At 43.2% G+C, this 25,341-nt stretch overlaps 2 protein-coding genes across 20 annotated transcripts in view; one reads left to right on the top strand and one right to left on the bottom strand.

Annotated features, from left to right (window-relative positions):
* neb (nebulin) overlaps positions 1-3,468 on the top strand; it is a 63,094-nt gene extending 59,626 nt beyond the window's left edge. For all 18 annotated transcript variants that reach the window (XM_080902201.1, XM_080902194.1, XM_080902204.1 and 15 more), the window contains 6 exons: positions 412-519; positions 879-1,065; positions 1,228-1,320; positions 1,528-1,668; positions 1,763-1,872; positions 2,113-3,468. In XM_080902201.1, coding sequence (XP_080758327.1) covers positions 412-519; positions 879-1,065; positions 1,228-1,320; positions 1,528-1,668; positions 1,763-1,872; positions 2,113-2,286 — 813 coding nt within the window. In that variant the 3' untranslated portion in view covers positions 2,287-3,468. The remainder of the gene's footprint in view (positions 1-411; positions 520-878; positions 1,066-1,227; positions 1,321-1,527; positions 1,669-1,762; positions 1,873-2,112) is intronic.
* A 131-nt stretch (positions 3,469-3,599) lies between these two features.
* Positions 3,600-24,268, bottom strand: tbc1d8 (TBC1 domain family member 8). 2 transcript variants are annotated; one of them, XM_080902719.1, is made up of 20 exons: positions 23,902-24,267; positions 18,160-18,270; positions 17,884-18,002; positions 17,505-17,733; positions 17,046-17,286; positions 12,946-13,153; positions 11,553-11,750; positions 11,073-11,222; positions 10,735-10,885; positions 8,894-9,108; positions 8,648-8,765; positions 6,793-7,078; positions 6,512-6,641; positions 6,195-6,293; positions 5,995-6,063; positions 5,635-5,905; positions 5,462-5,527; positions 5,282-5,368; positions 5,081-5,190; positions 3,600-4,889 (listed from the first exon to the last, which is right to left on the bottom strand). In XM_080902719.1, the coding sequence occupies exons 1-20, from the start codon at positions 24,026-24,028 to the stop codon at positions 4,497-4,499; spliced, it is 3,378 nt and encodes a 1,125-aa protein (XP_080758845.1). In that variant the 5' UTR covers positions 24,029-24,267; the 3' UTR covers positions 3,600-4,496. The 2 variants fall into 2 exon arrangements, with proteins under 2 accessions (XP_080758845.1, XP_080758846.1); XM_080902720.1 differs by lacking the exon at positions 5,282-5,368 and having other exon boundaries at positions 23,902-24,268.
* Between the last annotated feature and the right edge of the window lie 1,073 nt (positions 24,269-25,341).

Raw genomic sequence — 25,341 nt, 5'->3', positions numbered from 1 at the left:
TTCTCTAACTCTGATGTGTCCCCCTGGCTCTTGTTAATCGTATTAATTCACCTGACTGCACTCTCTCTTTTTTTTAAAATATGTTTAATACCTCCAGCTGTGGTGTGCCTGTGCACATCATCACTGCTAATCTCTCCTGCTGTTTTCCCACTTGATCTTATTCCTTTCGGTCTCCCACTGAAGATTGGAAAATAACTTTATTTCCTTTTAATAATTCGCCCACTTAATAAAAGTCTCCCTGCTAATTCATCCCAGTAGTGCCATAGCTCATCCCAGCAGCTGCCTGTGTCCTCTTGGCATTAAGTCTCTCTGACCACACCTCTTGTGCTGTGGATGCTAACAGCTATTGAATGATGGTTTGGGAGTGTGAAATATTTTAGATCCTTACTACTTTTGATCTGTCATTTCTAGGTTCTGTACTCTGACAGCTTCCGCAAGCAGGTCCAGGGCAAAGCCGCCTTTGTTCTGGACACACCTGAGATGAGGCGCGTCAGGGAGACTCAGCGTATCATTTCTGGGGTAAGTTTTTGTGCTTGTTTGATTAATTTCTGTTCTAAGTGGAAAAGTGCTTTCGTTGTTACTTGACTACTTGAAGAGTAAGGCTTCAGTACTCTTTGACACCTCATCATCTCAAAATGATTCAAAACAAGAATCTGGTCGCCAGTCTTAAACAATGTTGCTACACAAAGACAAACTAAAATTAGAATTGATTCAATAATGGAGAAATAATGGGTTTGGTATAGAGAAAAAAGACAGACAACACATTTTAGTATTTTAAGTAGTTAAAGTGGAGGCTGGCATCGATGCCAGTTTGGTTGGCTCGTGCAAAATGGGTCCATCCGCCCTGCAGCTTCACTTACTGTATTTGTGCACTTCAGGTGAGATACCACGAGGACTTTGAGAAGAGCAAGGGCAGCTTCACTCCCACCACCACTGATATTGTGACAGAGCGTGTGAAGAAGAACACGCAGGACTTCAGCGACATCAGCTACCGTGGCATCCAGAGGCGCGTGGTGGAGATGGAGAGGAGACGTGCCATAGAGCACGACCAGGAGACCATCACTGGTAACGACAACAGCAAGCACTAAGCTTTAGGAGTTGTTAGCTTGTTAGCAAAAAATAAATAAAACTGAAAGACAAAATACCTCAAAATTACATTCTGGAGAGACATACCTGAAGCAAAACTGTAATACGGACTGTTATCGGCTGATCTATTCATCTCCTCAGATCTGCGTGTGTGGCGCACAAACCCCGGCTCTGTGTTTGACTACGACCCCGCTGAGGACAACATCCAGTCCAGGAGTCTGCACATGATGTCAGGTGATTGAAATTCTAGAGGATCGATTCAGAGAGCCAAAGCTTTAGTTATGCTCCCGATGGATTTATTCAAAGTTATCATTAAATGTCAGGGAAGCTAAGTGACTGGCAAAGGATTATGTATTGCTTCTCGTGTGTGAAGCAGGTGTGTCACTGATAGTTAAATAAATAATACGCATTTGAAATAATGTCTTAATGCTGTTCTGACAGTACAAGCTCAGCGTCGCAGCAAGGAGCACTCCCGCTCCACCAGCGCTTTGAGCGGCGTGGCTGATGAGAAGTCTGAGGTGTCCCAGGATGCTGACCACCACATGTCCCTCTACAGCAATGGCTTCATGACCTCCTCTATTGGTAACCCTCATCAGACTAAACAGCAACAAATACACTTGAGAGTGAAGAATAATTTCCCCTCTACTTAATCTGTTTGTTATTTTAACATCTTCAGGCTACCAGCATGCTACTGTGAAGACCGTGGAGCTGCAGCAGAGGTCATCTTCAGTGGCCACCCAGCAGACCACAGTCTCTTCCATTCCCTCACACCCCTCTACTACCGGGGTTAGTAACATATATTTATATTGTACATACACTCCATTCGCTTTACATGGTTTAACTTTTCTCCTGTGGGGAGTGATGCTACAGGTGATGCTTGGTGTGGTCAGGTAAAGCAGGTTTGAAACGTTCAGTGGGATTATCATTATTTTAGTACATCAGTTACATTATTTTATGGCCTGAAGAAAAGAAGCTGAATTTAAAATTTCTGCTTGTTTGTCAAGTGTGTCCATCTCTTTCCTTCAGAAAACCGTGCGTGCCATGTATGACTACACCGCAGCCGACAGTGACGAGGTGTCCTTCAAGGACGGCGACGTCATCGTCAACGTGCAGTCCATCGACGAAGGCTGGATGTACGGTACTGTTCAGCGTACCGGCAAGACCGGCATGCTGCCAGCCAACTACGTTGAAGCAATCTAAAGACAGAGCCCGCCCACGGTCCCTCCGTAGTGGGCGCGATGCATCCACAGGGCAAACTCATCGGTCTTCCTGTGATCACAGCTGTGGCTTAGTGCAATGTGTAGCTTGTAGTGTCTGTACTTGTATTTTACTTGTATTGTGATTCTCGTGGAGTCTGTCATCATTAATATGCTGCTGCCCCCGCTCCCTGTGGATGTGATATTAGCTTCATGCCATGACCCATATAAATAGATCTGATTATACATAATGTGCCTACTACGAATGACAACGTGTTAGATTGTTTTAACTACTCTGTTCCTGTCCTGGAAAAGCGAGGCTAACACACAAACTGGCCCTTTGATTTTGTACATTTCAAACATTTCATTTACGTTATTTATCATTTTTTTGTCCAACGTATTTTCTCTGAAACACAACGGGCTCGAAAAGTTTCATGTAACCCTTTTAACGGAGAGTCCATGTAGAGAAAATATGAACGTTAGAAAGGAGTAAGTCACCATCTACCTCCTCCATGATGAAATCATGAGAAGCTCTCTGCGCCAAGCCTCAGTTTTCCCTCCTTTATAACGAAGGCTGGCCACTAGTAAAATGTGTGTTTTGTTTCTCCCGATTATTTAGGTCCTGGCTAAAGCACGTCCTCTACCTTCAATCAGTAGCTAATAAAGCACACCAAGTTCCTGCACCGCTCTGCCTCCTCCTCTTCATTTCAGACTCTTTCATTAGATCACTGCTAAAAACTCTTTTCACTGCACCAGTCGAACGGTAGAAGTTCCCCGAGCCAAATACAAAACAGTCTAGACACGAGCCCTTCTCAATTATCGGTTCTTACATCCTTCATTCTTTTCCTCACTTCCTCCCCTTGCATTAATCCCTCCCCTCTGAGGAGGTGGCAGGCCGAAAAGACGGGGGAGGAAACGGGGAAATGACTAAATGAGACGTGTTTGCTTTGGAGCAGGAATTTTAGATTAAATATTTGTGTGGTTACAGCTTCATCATGTCCATTGTTTCCTTATTGCCTATTACAGCTGTGGTTTATTATCTCAGATGAGGATGTGTTAATAGCAGAGCTCATTTCATTTCACAGTTTGTTTGTGTTTTTTAAATCCTACACACTTCACCTTGGAGCTGAAAGCTTGATCATCAGTCTGTTGATCATATTAAAAACTCAAGATGTATGAATACAAAGCAATAGCTTCTTGGTTTGTATGTTCCAGCTGTGTCACGCGTCTTTCATACATCGAGGGTAAAAACGACTCGAGTCCTGGTCACAGGCAGGAGGACTGAGGAGCTGAGAAAAATGAGTAAAGATCAAAGAAAACTTGGATTTATTTTTATGGGCTGATAAACATTTTTGTAGTTATAAAAAATCCAGCACTATTGGGTGAAAGGCAAAGCACGGCAGTGAACCAATAATCTCCCAACACTGAAAACATTTTAAAAAAATAAATAAAAGTCTGAGGCTGAACAATGATGTGAATCCTGCTGCTGCCAGTCTAATTTTGCTTAATAAGAAGTGAAAACAGAAGTGATTTTCCTCCAACATTTTTATTTAAAATGTGTCATCTTTTTTCCTGCTTTCATTAAACGCTGATTTATTTTTCCAGTATTCTGAAAAAGCTTTCAAAAATATCTTTAATCAGAGAGCGTGTGTTCGAAAACATTTAATGTTAACGAAATAGAAGTAATAAAATTAGTCATTAAAAAAAAAACACTATCCGTACATATGCTAGATTTGTCCTTAATGCTGAATCATTGATCGCAAGGTTTACAGGTAAAACTTAAATAAGGCAGATTTCTGATGAGAAAGTGAGTGAGACGAAGCGTAGAGCGTTATCTTCACAGCCAGTAAACACTTTAAAACACAACAAAGTGGTGACAAATCATTGGACTGAAACACAGCTGAGCTGCAGGCATCCTTTTGGTGACACAAGAAGGTAATAAGTAAAGTTTCCCATGGCCCAGAATGGACTAAATGAAAAATCGTATGCCCGGATCCAGTGAGTCAACCACTGGAATTGGCCGGAACATTTTTCTTCTCAAAAATGTTCACAGAAAACATCTTTCTGTCCTCAGTCAGAGGTCAGAGCAGTTTGAGGGCTTAGAAAGAAACCCAGCAGTCGTGTTATCAGCACGACAAATATCACAGGTTACATTAAGGCTCTTCAGCATCACACGACACTGCTGCAGCTCGCAGCCTGCTGTTCACGTTCGAGTCAGCTGCTCGCTCGCTGCAGAGTGAGCAAACCCGCCCGCTGTTGATACTGACTCTCCTTGGCTTGTGTGATCTTGGCCGACAAATCCAGAGGCTTCTCGAAGAAGTTCACCAGCGCCTGCTCCGTGAGCAGTGAGGCCAGGATCTGAGCGTAGCTCACCGTCCACTCGTTGTCCGCTGTCGCCGAACTCCTGCTGCCTCTGCGGGCGTCAACCCCGCCCGCCGCCGTCAAGCCCTCCTGGCTGTTGGCCTCTGATCCGGCGATTTTACCGCGATGGCCGACCTCGCCGATCTGCAGCACGAGACTGGTGACTGTGGCGATAGCCTGGAAGAGCTCGTTCTCCTCCGGGTGGAACATGCTGTAGAGCGTTTTACAGAACTGGATGAACTCCGACTGCACAAGAAGGAACAAAGAGAGTTAATCAACAAACTTCTGCATGTTTGTCTGATTATTTAACGCAGAATACATATTTTTGTCTTGACTTTTTGTCAGAAATCTGACTTTTTTCATACATCTAAAAAAAAACAAAAAACAACAAAACTCTGAATTTACACAAGAAAGGTGAGAGCATGCGACTCCTATACCTGGTTCATGAGAGGCAGAGGCTTCTCCACATCTTTCTCCTTCTCTGTGGCCAGATCCTGGAGCATCTGCTTCAGCTGATCCTGGTAATCTGTCACTTCACTGTCATCACCTAAAACAACAAGAGAGAGAGTTCTTCAGCCTCACAAGTAAATCCCCCTGATAAGTGCAATAACGTGACGAGGGAGCGTGTTTGCACTGACGAGGGGGCAGATTAACATAGAGAGGTCTGTTTGTGGACAGCAGGGGGCTCTTCATAACCGAGGGGTCATCTTCAGTTTCTGTCAGAGCTGCAGATGCGAACAAACGCAAAAGGAATCAATAAATCGCCGACATGAGAGTAGAGCTCAATAACTCGTCATCGTATTCACATAATGAATAACCTGGAGGGATGTGAAGGCAGTAAAGCAGCCTTATTTTCTCATTCAGCTCCCCAAAGTACAGCGTGTCTGGAAAAAAAAACAGAAAAAACATGAGGAGACAGAGCAAAGTGAAACTTCTTTTTATTTCAGCTTTATGCATTTTCCATTTCCCCGCCTGTCCTCCCTCTACCTACCCAGCCAGCTGGCAAAGTCTCTAAAGGTGACCAGGTTGTCGCAGTCCTGGTCCAGGAGGGTGAAGGTGCGGTTGGCCAGCGTGTCGGTGTGCTGGTTGGAGACATCGGGCCACGGCACCAGCAGCCCGTACAGGCTTTTAAACTGAGGTCGGTCCAGCCGATACTGCCGTTCTATAAAGGAGCGATTCGAGTCACAGTAGTGCCACGCTGCTGCCTCTGCCGCCGCCGCCGCGCTGCTGTCCCCCCAGTACAGAGTGATGAAGTGCTCCGTCTGCAGGGAGGAGGAGGACAGAGGAAAACAAAATGATTTAAGGTCTCTTTCGCACATCAATTAGTCTGCCAGCAAGGAAGGAAAATAACCTTGAAGAGATCGTAGATGTCGGCCAAGTTCTCTGCAGGGATGGAAACATCTGGCGACACCAGTCTCAACTGTAAAGGCGCATAAAAAAAAGGGAGCATTGTAAACAGCTGAGAGCTGGGTATGTGTAATACTGTTGTGTCCTTCAAGCTTCTTTTGAGCAGCTTTAAAGATGTTTGAGATTCTGTGTCAGTCTTCTCACCGCATTTTCTTTGGTGGTGTCTTCGTGTGCCTGGAGCACCTGGATTCTGTGCCGACAGCGGAGCTGCTCAATCTGCCGCACTGTCAGGTCTCCGAATTTCTGAGGTCAGAGAGCACAGCATGAAAGATATCTCATGAACTGTGATGACTAAATGAGGATTATGAAGAAGGGCGAAAATGTAGTTGAATAAGCCAGAGGTGAAAAGCTCACTTATCTAACAAAAGGAAGCGAAAGAAAACAAGTAAAGGAGCTGGTGCACAATGTGCACAAACTAATTATTTAAGGCAAATATCAGGCAAAAAATGTGCATCTCTTACGATATAGGAGTCATTGATGAGGTCAGTGATGTTTGTGTGCCTCTTAGCGACACTGCAGCTAGTTTCCTCTGCAGCAGGCGAGGAGGACGGAAAACCGGGGCACTCTACATTTCCAACCTGGTCCAGAAAACTGGGAATCATAGGAAAGCCAACGAGGTGTTAAATTCCACCCGTGCACATACAATTATAAACCATACAATGCAGACAAAAGCACAAAGCATTCATGTCAATCAGTGGCACAATGCTTTGAGTTTTGCTTTACCAGCAAGCTGCAAACCTACCCTGTGAGAATCATAAGCGCCTGCCCGTCATCTGTGCTGGACGAAAGCTCCGCAGCATTGGCCTCCAGCACAGCCAGACCAAGCTGGAAGATGGCTTTGATTCCGTGGAAGAAGAAGCAGTCGACCACGCAGACGGCGCTGTGGAACGGCAGGACGCTCAGGAACAGGGTGAGGAACCAAGACAGGGACACAGAGGAGAGGGTGGAAAGGTCTGGAATCTGTTCAGCCAGCTCTGGCAGACGCTCCCTGATGAGCTCCTCGAACACAGACTGGTCCACCTGAGCGCCTGCAGGAGAGGGCGGTGGAGTCAGACAGTGTTGGGGCAAAGAACGGCCTTGGATGTAAGCCTGTCCAAATTTTTCTCCAAGTTAAATATATTCAAGACGTGTTATGATTCTCATAAGTCTGACCTGTTTGATGCCCATTTTTCCTTAATATATGGCTTTTTCATCATTCTGACCACTAGATGGCAGCATAAACATGCTATTCAGTCTGTGCTATTCTGCAGTTCCACAAAAGATTTTTATAGTAAGGCTTTACTTCTCTTTGCTAAATAGCTGCTGTGTTCTGTAAAGATAAGTAATGTTAATGTGGTTTCCGTGTTTTAACTAGAGGCAGGTTGTTGCCAGAATAAATATATCAATGGTTTTTGTGGGGATTTTTTGCCTCTTTTGAAACGTGGAAACTGTTTACTTTAATTTTTTTTTTTAAGTAATGTTGTGAATCTATGCTTCTACAGAGTCTCAGACCACAATCACTGTTCTTTCAAAAATAAGTGACGCCCACAAACATGTGGACATTAAAAGGAAAAGGAAATTGCTACAAATGCAACACGCAGGGCAAAAATAAACACCTTTGCAAACACAGGAAATAATGCCTATCCGGTTGTTCAGTCTGACGTCACTAGCCGTGTCTGGGTCTAAACTCCGCTGCAGGTCCATATATCAAACGATCACTATGGGATTACTGAGAGTTGAAAAACTGTCTAAAGTCTTTCATCTTTAATAAAATGATCAGCGTTCTGCTCTACCAGGTGTAACAATTGAGTTTAACATCCAGGCATCCATGAAAACGGAATTTATGACATTTAACGGAGTTAGAAGTTAGCAGGGAGTTAGCTCGCTAGCTTCTATCTAAATACAATATAGCATGCCCTGACTGCAGGGTTTTGGAAACAAATTAAAACGTACAGCTCTGCTATCACTTCCAGCATAAATGAAGACAGAAAACTAAACAGCAGTGACGTTTGTAGGGTTACTGAAGTTGGGCTAGCTGGTATATAATGATGTGCTACGTGACCGCTAGCGACACAGCTATGTTAGCATAACATAAACAAGCTAACTTTTTTTCCACTCGATAAAAGTTACCGTGAGTGTTCTCGGTGGTCAGGAACAAATGTAATCGCATGGCAGGATGCTGTAAAAGGACCAAACTTCAGCCAGGAGAACAACTGAGATAATCCATCCACAATACGAGGTTAGTCATTCATATACTGCTGCATGGGCTGGGCTGTAGTTACATCCTAAGGTTTTAAAAACTGAGCTTAAATAAATGATTAGCGGTAATAAAAGCCGAGGGAGGTCAACAGTGATCACTGACTGTTTTAGGAGCTTTTTGAGATCAAATAGAAGAAAATACATAACATTAAACATGTTAACAACACAAAAGCCATATTAAACGCAGACTACTTTAGACCCGGAAGTAGGATTCGTCGCGTCATCACTGAACAACCGGATTCTGAAAGCCTGTCTCAGAAACGGTACATGCACCACAGTAACAGCAGCAACACAGTAACCACTTATGTGCTTTTTTTAAAAGCGTGGCTGCAAGCAAATAAAGCTTCTGGGCTCTTTACCTATGACCCTGCGATTGAAGTAGTCGGGCAGCATTCTTTCACACACGGCCACCAGCAGCCAGAAGGCATCTTCCTCTTTAGCATACAGCAGCAGCACCGATGCCAGGATGTTCATAGACTAGTGAGAGAGAAAGCAAAATTCACACATGCATCTTAAAGTCAGGATGAACACTTGAATCACATGAGTGGTTCTAGTATTACACTATAAGTGCCACCATTACAAAAATGACTAATACTGCTGCTTACCTGACAGTATCCGATCTTTGGGTTGCGGTGAGCATACGCAGTGAGGACGCGCCTGAGTGCAGCAATGCCCGTTGGGTTTTGGAAAGCGGGATGGTCTGGCAGTGAGCGGTGCAGGTCCCGTTCGATCTCCTCTGTGGCCAGGTTGTTATGGCCCATTGATTTCTGCACCAAGCTGGCGTAGTAGCCCTCATGGGACCCTAGGTCAGAGGATGCATCTGCACAAACCACACAGGAATTAGAGAATGGAGAATGACCTGCTACCCAGTTTTGTTCCCCAACGATATATATATATGCTATAAGAAAAATCCCAGGTTAAAATTATTCTGCACACCTGTGCCTTTTACCTTCGATTGGTTTCATTTTTAGTTATTCTTTGCGGCACACAGGAACTATGTTTGGATAAAAGGAAGTGAGAATGAGCAGAGGAACAGACCACACACCAAAATAAAATCTGACTGACTGAAAGAGTGCCATTGCCTGAGGAACAACAGATGCAGAGAAGAGGATGTGAAGCCCAGGTTGGGTTTAAACACAGACACACACACACCTGTAATTCCATACTTGTGGGGACCCTTACAGTGATTCATTGCCTGCTGGGGCCAGGACCACAGTGAGACTTAGATTTAATCTCAAAGTGTGTCTTCTTGTTTTGTGTGTGCTGGCCTACCACATCTGTGTTTTTACTCAGCAGATACATCAGTGTATCGCTCATAATTAACCACAGCGTTCTGCAGCGCCATGCAATACCCTCTGGTATGAGCCTAGTTGGGCAGGGGTTCATCCGAAAGCAAGATAATGACCCAAAACATGAGTCCAAGCTAGGCCAGAATTACCTCTGGTAAAAAGTACAAGATGATAAGCTTGAAAACATGGAGCAGACAGCACTTAAACCCCATCGAGCTGGTTTGGGATGAACTGGACACAAGAGGGGAAGCAAAGCAACCTACAAGTGCCGCACATCAATGAGAACATCTGCGACAGATATGAGAGGAACTTTCTGAACAATATTCCTGTTGTAGAAAGAACACCACGGCAGTTATATCTGCCAAAGGTGGCGACTTTGATGAGTCAAAAGTTTAGATTACATTTTGGTCAATAAATTAATTCCATGATTTCTTTTATTTCAGAGTACAATGACACATTAAACTGCATAATTTTCAATACAAAAATTGAAACATTGGGGTATGTATATGTATACACACCCCAATTTTCACATAGCATGTAGGAAATATGTTCCAGTTTTGCAGATGTGCCACAATTGCGTGCAGGCTAAAACAGCCTAATTAACTTCTGCTAATTTGACGTGTTGATGGGTATCAGAAGAGTGCATGGCCTCCTTGAACCAACACGATGCTTCACTTGTGCAGCACAGACCGTGTGCAGCGGTCTGTTATTAAGATATTTGAAATAGTTCTTATAGTGTTTTCCCTCCTCTAACATTGATGACAGTTTGAAGTCTTTTGTGGTAGTTATGGATGAGGTACTTTATTTTCTCAGATGATAAAGCTGTCCATACAAAATGCAAAATGCCTCTACTTCCTGTTCTCTTTACAGTAGCTCAGTGATATTGATGCTATCTGCGTGGTCCTATGCTATCAAGCCAAAACTTCCAGGGTATGTAAACTTTTGATCAGGGTCTTGTTTCTGTTGTCTTTATGATTTAAAAAGGGAAAACAGAGCTGTGCATAAATGATTTAACCCAACTACTGACCGTGAGTGAAAGTAACGTTTTTGTATTATCATTATTTCTGAAAAATGGACAAAACAAACAAAAAAGCATAACTTCTTCCAGGCTATGTAAACTTATTACCACAACTGTATACACATATATATTTATATACCTGAAAATATCATCCACAGCTCCCCTCGCAGTGACTCTGGTATCCCCATGGCCACAAGCTTTTGGATCTTCTCTGTGCGAAACATGTGGACGCCACGTCCGAACTCAGAGAAATGATCCTCCCACAGCCGCTCCTTCACCTGATTCGTGCTCTGACACAAATACACACATTTCCTGATCCTGACTTACTACATTCAGCTGATGGATATTGTTCTTTTCTAACTCTTAGGGAGAGACGAGCCTTTTAAATCAGATCTGAAGTGACTCTGAATTCATTCGATTGGTTATTTATATATCAAGTTACAGGTTTAGATGAACAGTGTCTCAGACTCCTCCCACCTTGTTGCTGTTGGTTCCTGGTTGATTTTGGTGGAAGGCCGTCATGAGAGCTTCACTGTTGACAGTGTTGCGCAGGACATGCTCCTCTATCTCTTCTTCATCAGAGTACCCAGTGTCATAATAGAAGGTGTAGTAAGGTGTTGGGGAGCTCTGTGGAAAATGTGAGGAACAAAAGAAACGTCAGTAATTACAAACAATATTTCTCTGACTGGATCCCTTTGAAATTAGAGCTGAACAGTGCTTGCAGTACTTCCCTTAGCCGTCATACAGGAAATGTTTCCAGTTCCACATATGGCATTTTAACTTTGATTAGAGAGAACATCATAAAGTGCTTCTAGCAACCGTTTGTCTTTATGATTTTGGTAACAACCCAGTGTACTGAACATTACTGACTAGTTCTTTCTGTTGTGTTGTTGCATTGTTTCATTTTCCATTATCCGTATAAATGGCAGGTCCCACCCAATTAAACATCCCACTCACCACGCTCCTCTTGCCCTCTTTCCTGCTGCGGAACATGGACCGTTTCCACTGCAGCGCTCGAAGTCTGGAGTTCATGTTCTCAACCAGCTCGTCTCTGTCGTTCAGCTCAATCAGCTGGAAGGCCTTTTTAGTCCGAATACTCACTATGACAGGGTTGGGCAGCGCGCTGGTGCTGTCTGCTTTCTCTATGGACAAAACCTGGTGACAAAAATGGCCAAAAGAAGTGGTAACGCATCATAACACACACACAGTTGTTCTTTGTGCAAAAACAGAGCAGGAATGCAGACTGGCTCCTGCTGCTCAAGCTGGAATCGAAAGAAGAGAAACATCTTCAAAAGTGGGAATCCAAGAGGCTGAAATTACTAACAACACTGCAGCCACGTACGAAGTATGCAGAATCAGGAGGAGCAGAGGGGTAGGTTAGGTTTGTGAAAGACAATGCTTCAATAGAAAACACAGGATTAGAAAGTATGAATGACTGAACAGATTGAACCACCGGCTAATTCTCATCCCAACCGGTCGCAGCAGATGGCCCCGCCCCTCCCTGAGCCTGGTTCTGCCGGAGGTTTCTTCCTGTTAAAAGGGAGTTTTTCCTTCCCACTGTCGCCAAAGTGCTTGCTCATAGGGGGTCATATGATTGTTGGGTTTTTCTCTGTATCTATGAAGCGCCTTGAGGCGACTTTTGTTGTGATTTGGCGCTATATAAATAAAATTGAATTGAATTGAATTGATACGCTCTTCCTTTCACAATGAACTGCAAAGACTTTATTACAAACTAGGATCTAAAAGACTGAATTCCCCCAAAATGCTTAAAGTTTGTCTTTTTCCCCTTCATGTTTTTTTTACAGTTTGCAATCTGGCTGTTAATTTGTGTCAAAGAGACAAGTGCTACTAAAGCCACTTCCTTTACATTCCTGACAGAGCTAACAAAGTGTATACAGTGTGTTTTCATTTCCTTCTGCAGGGCGCCACGTGATCAACCACATGAAATCAGTCCACATGTTACCGGTTAACCACGGCAGACAGAATAAACAAAGACTCCCTGTGAAAGCTGTCTTATAGGGACAGCAAAGATGAAGCCAGACTTTTCATTAACAAGTGCATTTATGTTCAGGTAGTCACGACTAACTGTCACATGACATGGGACCAAAGGTTTTTGGGCCTTCTGTCACCTCCTGTAGACACCTGCAGTCTTTTAATTAGCCACATGGCTGCATTTACAATGCATTTTAACCTGGATTGCTGTCCATTATGTTTATTGTTTTATGAGACACTTAAAGATTTAACTTGAACTTTTGTACTTTATGAGAGCCATCTGCAGGCCACAGTTATAAATGTCAGGGAGGGAAGTATGTAATAGCTCTAATAATGTGCTAAATGGCAAGTACTGTACCTCTGAGAGGGGTATGAGCAGGATGAGGTTGCCTTCCTCTCGGCTGGAGAAACACAGATAACTGTCGGTGGTGTAGAGAGTCCCGGCTGTGTGGCAGCGGGCGTGTGGTGTCCAAACTGAACAGGAGGCCACCTCATAGAGGTTTTCACTCCGTGGGAGTCGAAACAGAGCCAGAACATATTCCCTAATAGCCTGCTCCTCTAGGATCCTGGGAGGGGGAGATCGTTAGAGAAAGAGTCAGACAATGAGGCAGTTTGAGACAGGTGGGGGAGTGAAAGCAAAAGCAAATGACATTACAAAAACTTCAGTCAGTGAGGAAACGGGTCCAAAAGGACAAAAAATATTTACGTCTCATTCACTTTCACTAAAACTACACACAGGGACATATAAACAGTTCTTAGTCTGGCTGGGAAATCAAATCTTCACATTTCTGGCAAACAGATAAATCTCTACAGAATAAAGCTCTGGTCCTTAAAGCCCTTAAACTTGTATATTAACAGCTTCCAAAATACCAAAACCGTATCAGCTGTTTGAAATGGAGTACAGAAGCTGTGCCAGTGAACGGCAACAGCAACAGTGACGCTCAACACTGAACAAACGCGCTGCGCTCAATGATGCACGACTGTGTCAACGTCACATTAAACGAAGACAAAGAGGAGCTGTAGCACGGCCTTGCTATGTGCGTGATAATCGACTGCAGTGCAAGAATAGAACACTTAAGTGCAGTGCTGCTCGGCAGAGTTTATTGCAGAGCTTTCAATCCCACCCTATAATTTTCCAAGACAAGAGAAGCGCCCTTGTTTCCTCACCGTTTATCCTTTCCCAGTGCAAATGCTCTTCATGTTTTCTATTTAAGCTGCATTTACCAATGACAGACATGACAAATCACATCACTTAAGGCTCTGTACATAAATATAACAGAACAGTTGAGGCCAGAATTTTAAATATACTCATCATGAATGTGGTTGTAATTTTAATGATTTCTTTGAACTGTTCTTTTTGCAGAGTGTAATGACTGGACAGGCCAGGAAACCCATTCCTGAAGCATCGAAATTAACGTTAGCCCACTGCGTCAGTTCAAAAACCAGTTTTGATGCATGTTAGGTATCACTGTCATACTTCAACACTAAACTGTGTCCAAGTTTCAACCGTCTAGCTGTTGAAGTTAAATAATTGGGAGGAAGTCCTCCTTCTGCATTATTCTATCCACCTTGTGCACAAGGACCACGGGTAGCAACAACAGCCCCAGTGAATGATGCTACCACCACCATGCTCCACATGTGGTGGCACAAACACATTTTCTGTGGCCAAATAGCTCAATCTTTGTCTCATTTGACCACAAAACTTTCCCCAGAATTCATTTGGCTTGTCCATGTGGGCAGCTGCAAGTTTCGGTCAAGCTTGAATAACTTGTCAATAGTGACTTCACCAATGAGAAATTAATAGGCTTCAGCCTTGTGAAGTTAAAAGACATTGTAGAACCTTCAGCGCCACGTATGTTAGAGGCTGTCTGTGTACTTTTGACCCTGTGTGGATTAAAGAAAATCCGAAATTCAAATTCGACTGTGCTCTTCCACGTTAAAGATGTTGGTGTGAAGCAGGTCTATCGAACATGTGTCTGTAGGAGAGTCGTCTTACACTTCCACGCTTCAGTGACAAGCACCTCCATCTGGTCGGTAAAACAAACCGACCTCAGAGCTGCGGTGAGAGCGCTTGCGTTGTATTTCAGGGATGTCTGGTCACCCTTTCGCAAAAGCAAGAAATCTATTTTTGCTTTTTAACTCCTTTCGCAGAAACGTAGGCTTTCTTCTTGAAGATGCAAAACAGATTTGAAGTGAGTTTCTGCCTCCAACCTCTAAACTGCCAAGAGACAGGCTGGTTGTGCCCTGAGGAGATCAATTCAATTTTAAACACAGCTCTTTGTCCTCTATTTTGACCCAAATGTTTTTATTTCCCATCTGAAAAAGAAGACCCCTCAGCACGACTAAAATGCAACAGACAATAACTGTTCGTTGTCTGTATATATGCTATAACACAATCCTTTCACTTTACACTACATTTGTTTAAAGCGCGAGCATCATTTTTAACATTCTGCCCTGTTATTTGGATGTTTAGAGGCTTACTTCTCACATCCTGAGACATGTGCATTAGTCATGTGCATTAGGGGCGATCGTGGCTCAAGAGTTGGGAGTTCGTCTTGTAATCGGAAGGTTGCTGGTTCGAGCCCCGGCTTGGACAGTCTCGGCCGTTGTGTCCTTGGGCAAGACACTTCACCCGTTGCCTACTGGTGGTGGTCAGAGGGCCCGGTGGCGCCAGTGTCCGGCAGCCTCGCCTCTGTCAGTGCGCCCCAGGGTGGCTGTGGCTACAATGTAGCTTGCCATCACCAGTGTGTGAATGTGTGGATGACTGGATATGTAAAGCGCTTTGGAGTCCTTAGGGACTAATAAAGCGCTATATAAATACAGGCCATTTACCATTTTTACCATTCAAATGTGAAACACAGCACAGCGACTGGCGTGCAGATTTATGTGACCTCTCATAATATATATAGAAAGAGTCCAAATAGAATAGAAACTGAATTACTGCAGATGTTTTTATGAGTGGGCTATGAATGAGGAAGAGAGGATCCCAGCAAAGAAGTATGTTAATACTAACGTCCATGGGAAGTCCCATTTCTTTTTCTCTTTGTGAATTTGGCTGCCTTCATCTGCCACTTGTGATTTCAGTCTCATCACCACACGTTCAGTTCCTCTTTTGCTATTCATCATCCTGCCCGTTCTGGACCCTCTGTACTTTCAAGCTCTATTCCTTCCTCCTCTTCTTCTTCAAACACATGCATGGACACACACATATAAAGCAACTACTGTGATGTGGTGTGTTATCCAGTCGGGATAACACACCACATCACATTTTTTTTTTTAGATAAAGCTTTGAACCTGACTTCCTGTAATGGTTTTGAGGTTTGTTTGGGTTTTGTTTCTTTCTTTCTTTTTTTAGAAAAATAAACAAAGTGTATGCCTGCATTACAAAAAAACACAACAACACAGATACACAAAAGAACACGGCACAACTTCTGTCGCCATGTTTGTTGTTGCTTTGGAAAGCTGCCCCCTGCCATGCACGCACACAAACACACACATGCACACACCCACCACAAAAACCGCTGCACCAGCAGTGCTACAGGAGTGGAGCTGTGTCACACTGTTCCTGTGATACTGAACTTGTGCTGTGAAACGGCAGGGTTAACGCCTAAGCAGACTTTTCTTTTTAATTCCATTATTTTTACCCAATAAAACCTACTTATTTCTTATTCTTCAGTAATACTGTTAATACTGCAGCATCCCGAGCAGGTGTGTCAGGGAGGCTGTGTTAGCTTAAATTTTCCGCTTGCTCCATCATACTGAGCAGATCTGCGTGGGCTCTGTGATGCTTTGAGCTCAGCAGCCTTCATGCTGGACTAGCAAAGCAGTGAGACTGTGAGTGAAGCGAGTAACCGAGTTCCTGACTCAGTGGGTTAGCACAGGCAGGAATCTACATAGTAATACTGCTGTGTGTAAAAAGGGAAGTAGTGAGTTTCAGGCTGACTCACCAAAGGCTTATGAGAGAAGCATAATTGCAATATTTGAATGACTCGTGCCTGAAAGGATCTACAACAGGGGTGGGCAATTCCAGGCCTCGAGGGCTGGTATCATGCAGATTTTAGATGTGTCCTTGATCCAACACAGCTGATTCAAATGGTTAAATGACCTCTTCAACATGTCCTGAAGTTCTCCAGAGGCTTGGTAACGAACTAATCGTGTAATTCAGGTGTGTTGACCCAGGGTGAGATCTAAAACCTGCAGGACAGCGGCCCTTGAGGCCTGGAGTTGCCCACCCCAATCTACAAGGACCTGACTAAAAAAGCAGTACAGCAACAGTGTTTACCACAGGTATTCAACATGAGTTCTTTGCTAACTTTTTGGGAGGATTAGAGTGAAGTGAGCAAAGGTTTGAACTTCTTTCTGTGGATAACTTTGTTTTATTCCTAATGTTGCTTAATCTCACATTAAGAAACTCACTGTCTGTTTGTATTGTTAGCACACACCTGAACCGGCACTGACCTTTTGGTGATGCGTGCGGGCTGCTGCAGCACTCGGTCCAGCTCTAGGCCTTTGCTGTCCAGCAGCCGCCTCAGGGCAATGTCAGCCAGCTGACCTATGACTCCGAATGCCTCGTCCAGGTTCAAGAACATGGAGAACTCCCTTTGCCGCTGCCGTGTGGTGACCCGAATTGCCTCCGGCATTAAAGCGGTGGAGACCCGCTCCAACCGTGTTACCTCTGCCCAGGGAATCACAAACTTGACTGAAGGGGGAAGGAAGAAGAGAATAAAATCCCACTGAGTGTATGAGCTTAGAGCCACCTCGCACTCACTATAGTTTACACAGCAAGCTTTTCTAATACTGTTAAAAGAGAATGTGAGTTTCTCCAAATGCCAAAGTCTGAGTACCGTTATTACCAATTTGATGAACAAGTGCAGTCTTTTAGATCGAAAATGAGAGCTCTCACTTTGGAGTACAGACCTTCCTTCCCCAGCAGGAAGGAGTAGAAGGCCATGTGGTTGATGCTGAGGTAGAGAAAGCCCTGCCGAGGCACCCGGCCCTTCCAGCAGCAGCAGGAGTAGTACGTCACCAGTTTCTCTGACGAGGGGAGGCCAAAGTGAACCTCAAACTTCCGGAGCGCCTCCCTGAACTTCCCCGGGTCATCCTCCTGGGCCGCCTGGCGTCCCTGAACCTCCTCGGCGATAAGGCCCTGCAGAAGACAAAAGCTGGAGTCATTACTTCAGCCTACTTTTAAATGGGCTCACAACCACATCATTTAAAAATCTTTGAGAAAATCACATCTTTCAATCTAAAACTCATCCTCTCTGAGTTTTTATGACTATGCCGGCAATTTACAGACCTTGACTTTTCCTTTGACGAAGCTGGCAACATCCTCCTTGTTCTCAAACACAGACAGAGAGTGAAGCAGGTTGTGGAGCAGCCAGTCCCAGTGCTTGTTCACCTCTTCTATGGCAGCTCCTGATGAAAGCAAAGAATGAGAGAATTTAACATCTCCGGCCGGTCAAATGAGTCAAGGTAAGGCAACCGAGTATGCAGGAATCTCCCAAGGCTGCAGATCACAACAGGCACACAGATGAAAACAAAACAAAAAAAAAGGCATAAGGGTTCAGCTCACCACTGGCAATGATCCAGCTGACCTGGGAGCCGGGAACTTGGAGGAGGATGCGAAAGGGAGTGACCCTGGCAGTGGAGTCCAGAACATTGTCAAGCGCCCCCACCAGGAGCCCTGCAGAGATGGCAAAGCACAGACAATCAGTAATCAGTGGGAATTCTGCCGTGTGAAAAGTCATTTCCTGGTGAGTGTTAATATTTTGTTCTTATCTCTGAATTATTTAGCAAAAATACTGCAACCTGCTGCAGCCATAATGAACCCCAAAGTAGCCATCAGTGGACATAAGAAATAGCGAAAGAGCTCAAATACTGTCTGCAGCCTTTTAAACTCTCACAGCAGTGAAGCAGCAGGTGATGGACACATACACGCTGAGAAGATCTAACACATCTATTGCTTAAATAATCACTGAATATCACATAAACCTCAACTACAACAACCAGAAAAACACAATCTCACAAGTGTACTAATGCCACTCTTCAGTCTCCCTGTCAGCGGAGTGAGACGGGGTTGAAGAGCTCTCGAACAGACAGCAATATTTCACTTCTGCATGACAGAAGGAGAAACTGGAAACATCCAGAGAGGCTGTTTCCAACACCAAGAGGACAAGACTGGTGAGTTTTATACATCTCTGGTCTTTATCTCAGATTACACTCACTGCATATGGCAGGGACTTTTCAGTGTCCAATTTCAGGATACACAATAAGCCTAACTGACGGTTTTCCATCGCATGATTTCACTCCATCCACTTTCCTTTAATTTATATTTTTGTTTTATTTTAGAATTACAAAGGGTTTTATTTTTTTATTTCTTGATAATCATTAACATTGGTAATATTAATGATGAAAATGTAGCATTTTCATCTTTTTTGGCCAACTTCTGTCAGTTCAGTATTAGCACCAGAGCAATTAATGCCTTTTCCCATGGAGTCTTTCAAAAGCCATCAAATGACCTATATGTTTGCACAGCCTTTTAGTAATGTGCCTGCACTTGCTCTGCTTGTACAGCATGGTGTAGAAGTCTTGAGCCACCCCTCTTTCTTAAAAATGTTCTTCTTGAGCAATAGTTCTCAAAGCTTTCTAAAGGTCTTTTAAAGTTTTTCTTTGGATATTTGCTGCTTTTAACTTATTTTCAGTCCAGTCATTCTGCCTGACCCTTTTCAGGAGGGAAGTTGTTTTGTTTTGGGTTTTTTTTTGCTTGTTTCTTAATCCGTTTAATGCTGACCTTATGGATTAATCATTCAAATGCAAAAAGGGCATTTAACACAAAGGATGAACAAATGTTGTGTATACACGTGACAAACAACTTGGCAAAGAACCAACTTAAAGTTTGAAAGCATCAATCTGGAAAAAAAACTGACTGCCAAGAGCTTCATTATCAGCATGACGATGATCCCGAACACACTGACAGTGCAGTGTGCAGAAAAACACACAATGGGCCTCCCCACAGTCTGGACCTCAACATTATTGAAGCAGAGAACTGAACAAAAGGCAGCCAACGTCTAAAGAAGAGCTTTGAAGACTACTTAAAGAAAATTCAAGAAAGTCTATCGAAGAGTTGCATGTGTACAAACTCTGTTTTTACCTTATATACTGTGTTCCCATGTGTTTCAATGATCACTCCACCCATTTCTCATTTTTCTAGAAAAATATGAAGAAATGAGGGACGGTTTAAAACATTTGCACATTACTGCATGCACTGCATATTTTTAAATTCTGGTACTGCTTTTAACTCCAATATTTTGTTGATTTTAATTCCGCTAGTATGCTTTAGATGAGTTATCATAAAGCCTATCATGTCTGCTGTCTATGAGAAGCACTACACGTGTTTGCCTATTATAAAATATGGCTCAGATGATGAGGAAACCGTAGTTGGTTCCAATGGAAACTTTTCAGGCAGCATGCAGATTAGCTTCCCTCAAAGGCATAATCACAATAAAGAGACAAATAGAGCAGCAAAAACTACCACTTAAGACACATCCAGCACAGCAGAGAGGTCGAAGCCAACCTTATTACGGTTTTGATGAGTCTCATTTAAAAACAGAGGGACTTCGAATGTAATCAGGCATGTAATATCCACCCATCTCTTCAGCAGACGACTGAAACAGTTGCTCAGTTCAGTTTTAATACCAAAATCCGGCAGGAAATCTGCATCTCCACAGTTGCAATCAACTCCACAGATGTTCTTGAAGCTAAAATTGAGCCCCGAACCCTCATAAATTTGAATGACTCCGTGCATTGCAGTCGTCAGGCAAATAGAAACAGACCAGGCACACATGGTTCCACGTCCTGCCTGAAGCTTTCATCGGGTCTCAATAGGGCTACTGTCATCAGGTTTTCATCTTCCTGAACCATAGCTAATCTGCATCATGCTCTCCAAATAACTACACTCTTGGTGCCACTTTTATTCTGTATTTCCTCTGTGCAAAAAGCACACACTGAGGCAGACAATATTCTGACTTGAAATCAAGAAGTCCATCAAACTTTGAAAGAGTAGAAAACAATAAAATCATTATGATAAATAAGAAAGTGATAGCTTAATCGCCATTATAAACATAGCAAATGACCTAAGAGAACTCCAGAGGTCTTAGAGAGTAGCTACACACATTCTTCAATTTGAAAATAGATAATGACAATGCAATAAAAATAAAGACTCACAGAACCTGGTTTGTATGAAAAACTGGGTTATAAGTTTGAATTGCTTCATGAGCAGTACCACACCCATCATAAGAGTTTGAAACATAATAAAAAAAATAGGTTCCTTAAGGTTTCACATTTTCAACAACCCACACTGATGGCTATCAAACCCATTTAGAATACTATAACCAAAATAACACGTATGGAAATCGCACAAAACCTCTGGATACAGGGACTAATGCAAAGTATTGATCGTGATAAGATACGCACAGAGCTGTGTAGCCACATCCTCTCTGCAGGCCTGCAGGCGCACTTAACCATAGTCAACTAAGGACAGTCGACATTAAAAATGACACTTTCAGCAACTAGGACCAAATGGATGCATTTCATTTGTAATAGGTCAACACAGCCATCAAATCCAATATGTCTGGCTCATAGTACCCCAAAGCCCCTTAGTCTAACTTTTCTCTAATACTTTTAAAAGGTTTATTAGAAGACAAAGTTTGGGACTTTTCCCCTTAAGGTACTTTCACGTTTTACAACCCAGCTTTGCTTTAATCTATTAAAGAATTTTTATCTTTCAAAGACGCCATTATAAGTGAGATCAGCCCACCCGAGCTGAGCACAGCCCTGCTTTTCAAAGCTATGACTGAAAAAGATGAGGGCAACCAGATCTCTATCTCTGTGTTTAGCAGTGTCTTCTCTGGTTTGGTACACACACGCAGACACAAAAACAAATCTGCATGAACAGAAAAGGAACTCGCATGCTTGCTTATAAGAGGTTCAGTATAGTTCAACAACTTCAGGCTTGTCAGCCTGTAAAACCTGCCATGAGGCCTCATGACTGTGCCAAAGAGAGTCATAAATCCACAAAGTATTTCAATGGACATGAGAAACATTCAGAAACGATGTTGTTTTTATGTTAATTGATTAATAATAATCAAATTCAGGCCGCACATCAGCTCATGAGCCCTTTAGAGCCCATATTGGTGAAACGCTCAGCAGATGAGGGGGTAGAAATATAAAGATAAGTCTTTTCCAGCAGACAGCTCTGACGATCAGCCAAATGTAAACCACATCTTAGCTTCAAACTTGACCTGCCTGAAGCTGCAAATCCGGCAGCCTGGCAACACAAAACTATCCATCTGTCACCACAAACCCAGACGGGGTTTACACTGGTGAAGCTTCCAGAAAATAAAACGGAGCCACGGTGAATCATTGCCTCTCTCTGCTAACGGTCACATTGTAGGGGAATACTGCTGTGGAGACATGATGACTGCAGGCGACCTTTAGGAGGCTCGCAGCAAAGCAAAACAGACGTCTGCTTTCACATCCACGACGCCGTGATCTCTGTCTGCTCTTGAATGCATCAAAATTAATAAACGGGACATCATTTTCTTGTGCTCAGGCTGGAGTGGTGAACTGAGGCTCGCTGATCGGATGAGGAAACACTAAAAACAACACGAGAGAGGCATTAGTTTGAAATAGAAACATGTGAACGGGCTGATCAGCTGCAGATGTTACCCAGCCCTTCTCAGAAATCCAGCTGGAAGAGTGTAGTCACCGGTGATAAGAGCAGAAGAGTGCGTTTGTACAGCTGAGTTCTGAGACCACATGCACAACTCGCCTTTCTATTTAATTAATAGGTGGAAACATGAAGCAAATCCAATCTGAGCCACTAAACAGACTCTGCCGCGTGGCTTTTTTTCTACAGTTCCTGAATTAGTTAATGGTAAACGACGTGAGAGCAGGACTTGACCCTTTGACCCTCTGTCTTCTCTCTATGGGAACAGCAGGAACAAACACAAAGTAAACTCCAGCCAGGAAGTCCCACTTATTCCGTTTTATGAGAAGAGCTCCACAAGCAAGAAGACAGATCGTAAAAAGGAGACAGTGGATGAGGCACATGCTCGCTTTAATGTAATTAACATCAACTAATGTAAAAAAAAAAAAGCGTCCAGTGCGCCTGCAAAGCCTGTTACACAGACGCAATACACACACAGAGGAAACCAGACGGAGGAGGCAGAAAACAGGCCAAGCTGCAGCCGCTGCAACAAGTGTGGGGTCAGAAATTTATAGAAAAATCACTAAAGAATAGAAAGGACAGCAGTGTCACAGCAGCACGATGCCACCTCTGTAACAGCTAACACAATAGGACCCTACAGCATAACAAAGCCTGTTTCCTACAGGAAATTACAGTGATAGGTCAGAGTTCAAATTCAGCTGGCTTTTGTTTGGGGAATTTTTCATAACAGGTTAGAACACAAGTCCAATAAAAAAAGAAATTTTAAAAACAGCCAACAATGCTCTTGTGATGTTTATGGTTATTGTCACCACAAGAATTCAAAGAATACTGCGCCAGGAATAGCAGGAAATGGGTTATCCAACTGTGATCTGTACAATACTGACAAACACTGAAACAAACGTGTGTTTTATGTTTTATAGCAAAGACATTTAGCAAATGCTCGGATAAAAAAAAAAATAAATCACGTAAGAAAGAATCATACATCAGAATCAGTTTGTTTGTTTGCCCCAGTTTCTTTTCTGTCCTTTCACTGTTTGACAGGTTAAGTCTGATTCACAAGTTCGTGCACAAGACTCTCACAGATCGCAGTTCGTGCGATTTGTGAGAGTCTTGTGAGGCATTTGTCTTTGTCCGAATGTAACACAAGTGCTCTGTTTTAAATGGATGCGTTTGTGGTCTGGTGGTAAACATGAGTTAACCGCACGTTTCGTGGGTGTAGTTTAACGTCCCCTTCAGAGGATGCAGAGTTTGAGCAGGTGTGAGTTACAGGTATGCGGCTCGGGGGCATTCCTGATTGCTCGTGGCTGCTATAATCCAGGCATGTGCTGAACTTTGATTTAACAGATCTACGTGTACACTGATCTTTCTTTGTAGAGAACCGTCCTGAACACACCCCTTCTTTGGACACCCAGTTGTTTACCTGTGACCCCGCCTGTTGCCATTCTTTGTCCATGCTTGTACCTGTTTTATCTGCCACACACCCGTGCTTTTACCTGTCCCTCTCCCTGTGTGTGTGCCTGTGCTGGCAGCATGGCCTCCCCTTTGTTTGGTGTTGTTGCTCCAGTAGCTGACTGTTTTATTGTTTACCTGTGATCCTGCTGTTGGACTCGCCGTGGCCTCTCCTCCTCTGCAGCAGGAAGAAGTCGTTGCTCCTCTCGGTCACCCAGAGTTTCAGCACATTTTTGAGCAGAACTTCATCGGGGTTTAGCCACATTTCTTCTAACAGGGAGGGACCGGAGTGAGCCCTCTGCCGACTCGGTCTCTGCAACAGAGGGGAAGTATAAACTTTACCTGCCTGTTTTTCGGCTCGGGGGTGGCCCGATCGCTCCTACAGCGGCGGGTTTTCGGCTTTATCCATGGCCATCCTGCGCTCCTGACAGCTGCAGGTTTCGGACTTCCTCGCCCCGCGTCTGCTCCCACACACCAGACACACAGCAGCTGTACACACGACTCACAGATCGCCTATAAGAGACGATGACTCACTCGGTGGCTGAATCGACTTCCCGTAGCTTTACATACAGAGCGGAGCGGTTACGATTGAAAATGAAACAACATAAAAATATAACTCATGGACCACAGTGGTCTTTTTAGAGCAGGGGTGTCAAACAGAAGGCCCGTGGGCCAGAATGGGCCCGGGACAGACCCTAATCCGGCCCATTGGATGGCTTTGGAAGAAAGAAGGAGAGCATAGATATTTTTACTTTTAATTGTATTTTCACAGATTTTACAGCTTTTCCTACTCATAAAGACCCTCTCATGGTCATTCACACTACACAAGGTAAATAATTCATAGAAAAACAAATGACACAGAATGTCCAGCTTTTTTTCTACTATAGACATTTCTGTAGTTTTCTGTTTGTTTTTTTGAAAAAAAACAAAAACAAAAACAAAGTTTAAAAAAGTAACAATAATAATAATTTCTGTGAATTAACAGAAACTTTTTTAGAAACTGTTTTATATTTACAGGAATTAGTTACCAGAACCTTTGGTGTAATTTTACACATTTATTTATTACAATTTAAGCCGAAAGAGCCAAACTGACAGATTTCTTTCATTTAGCTTCAAGAGCAGCATTTTTTTTTTATCATGTAGAAAAACTGAGATGTACTGTTGAAACTGCACTACTTTTTTAAATTTTTCACTTCAGCTCAAACTGAGCTGTATGTGTGCCATGATGTAAAATGAGTGTGACATCCCTGCTTTAGAGTATTTGTTAATGTGCAGCTGTCGATGTGACGTTTGTGGAATAATTTTGAACTTAGCCACTATAGCCACAGCCAAAATGTTGCTTTAAAAAAAAGAAAAACCATTATTATGCAGAATATTCTCAGTCACATGTTTTCCTCTTCAAACTCACACGATCCAGTCAAAGAAACAATAAAAACAGTTTAACAGAATTAAACTCACCTCCCACCTTTATTTAGCCAGCTGTGCCATGTAACTTCAATATTTAATATAAAATAATGTCAAATTTCAACATTCAACAATTTCAACAGGAAAAACTTACTGTAATTTAAAAATAATAAA

This window comes from Rhamphochromis sp. 'chilingali', assembly GCF_963969265.1.
Source record: "Rhamphochromis sp. 'chilingali' genome assembly, chromosome: 14".
Lineage (NCBI taxonomy): Eukaryota > Metazoa > Chordata > Actinopteri > Cichliformes > Cichlidae > Rhamphochromis > Rhamphochromis sp. 'chilingali'.
This window is presented reverse-complemented; position numbering and strand designations above follow the sequence as displayed.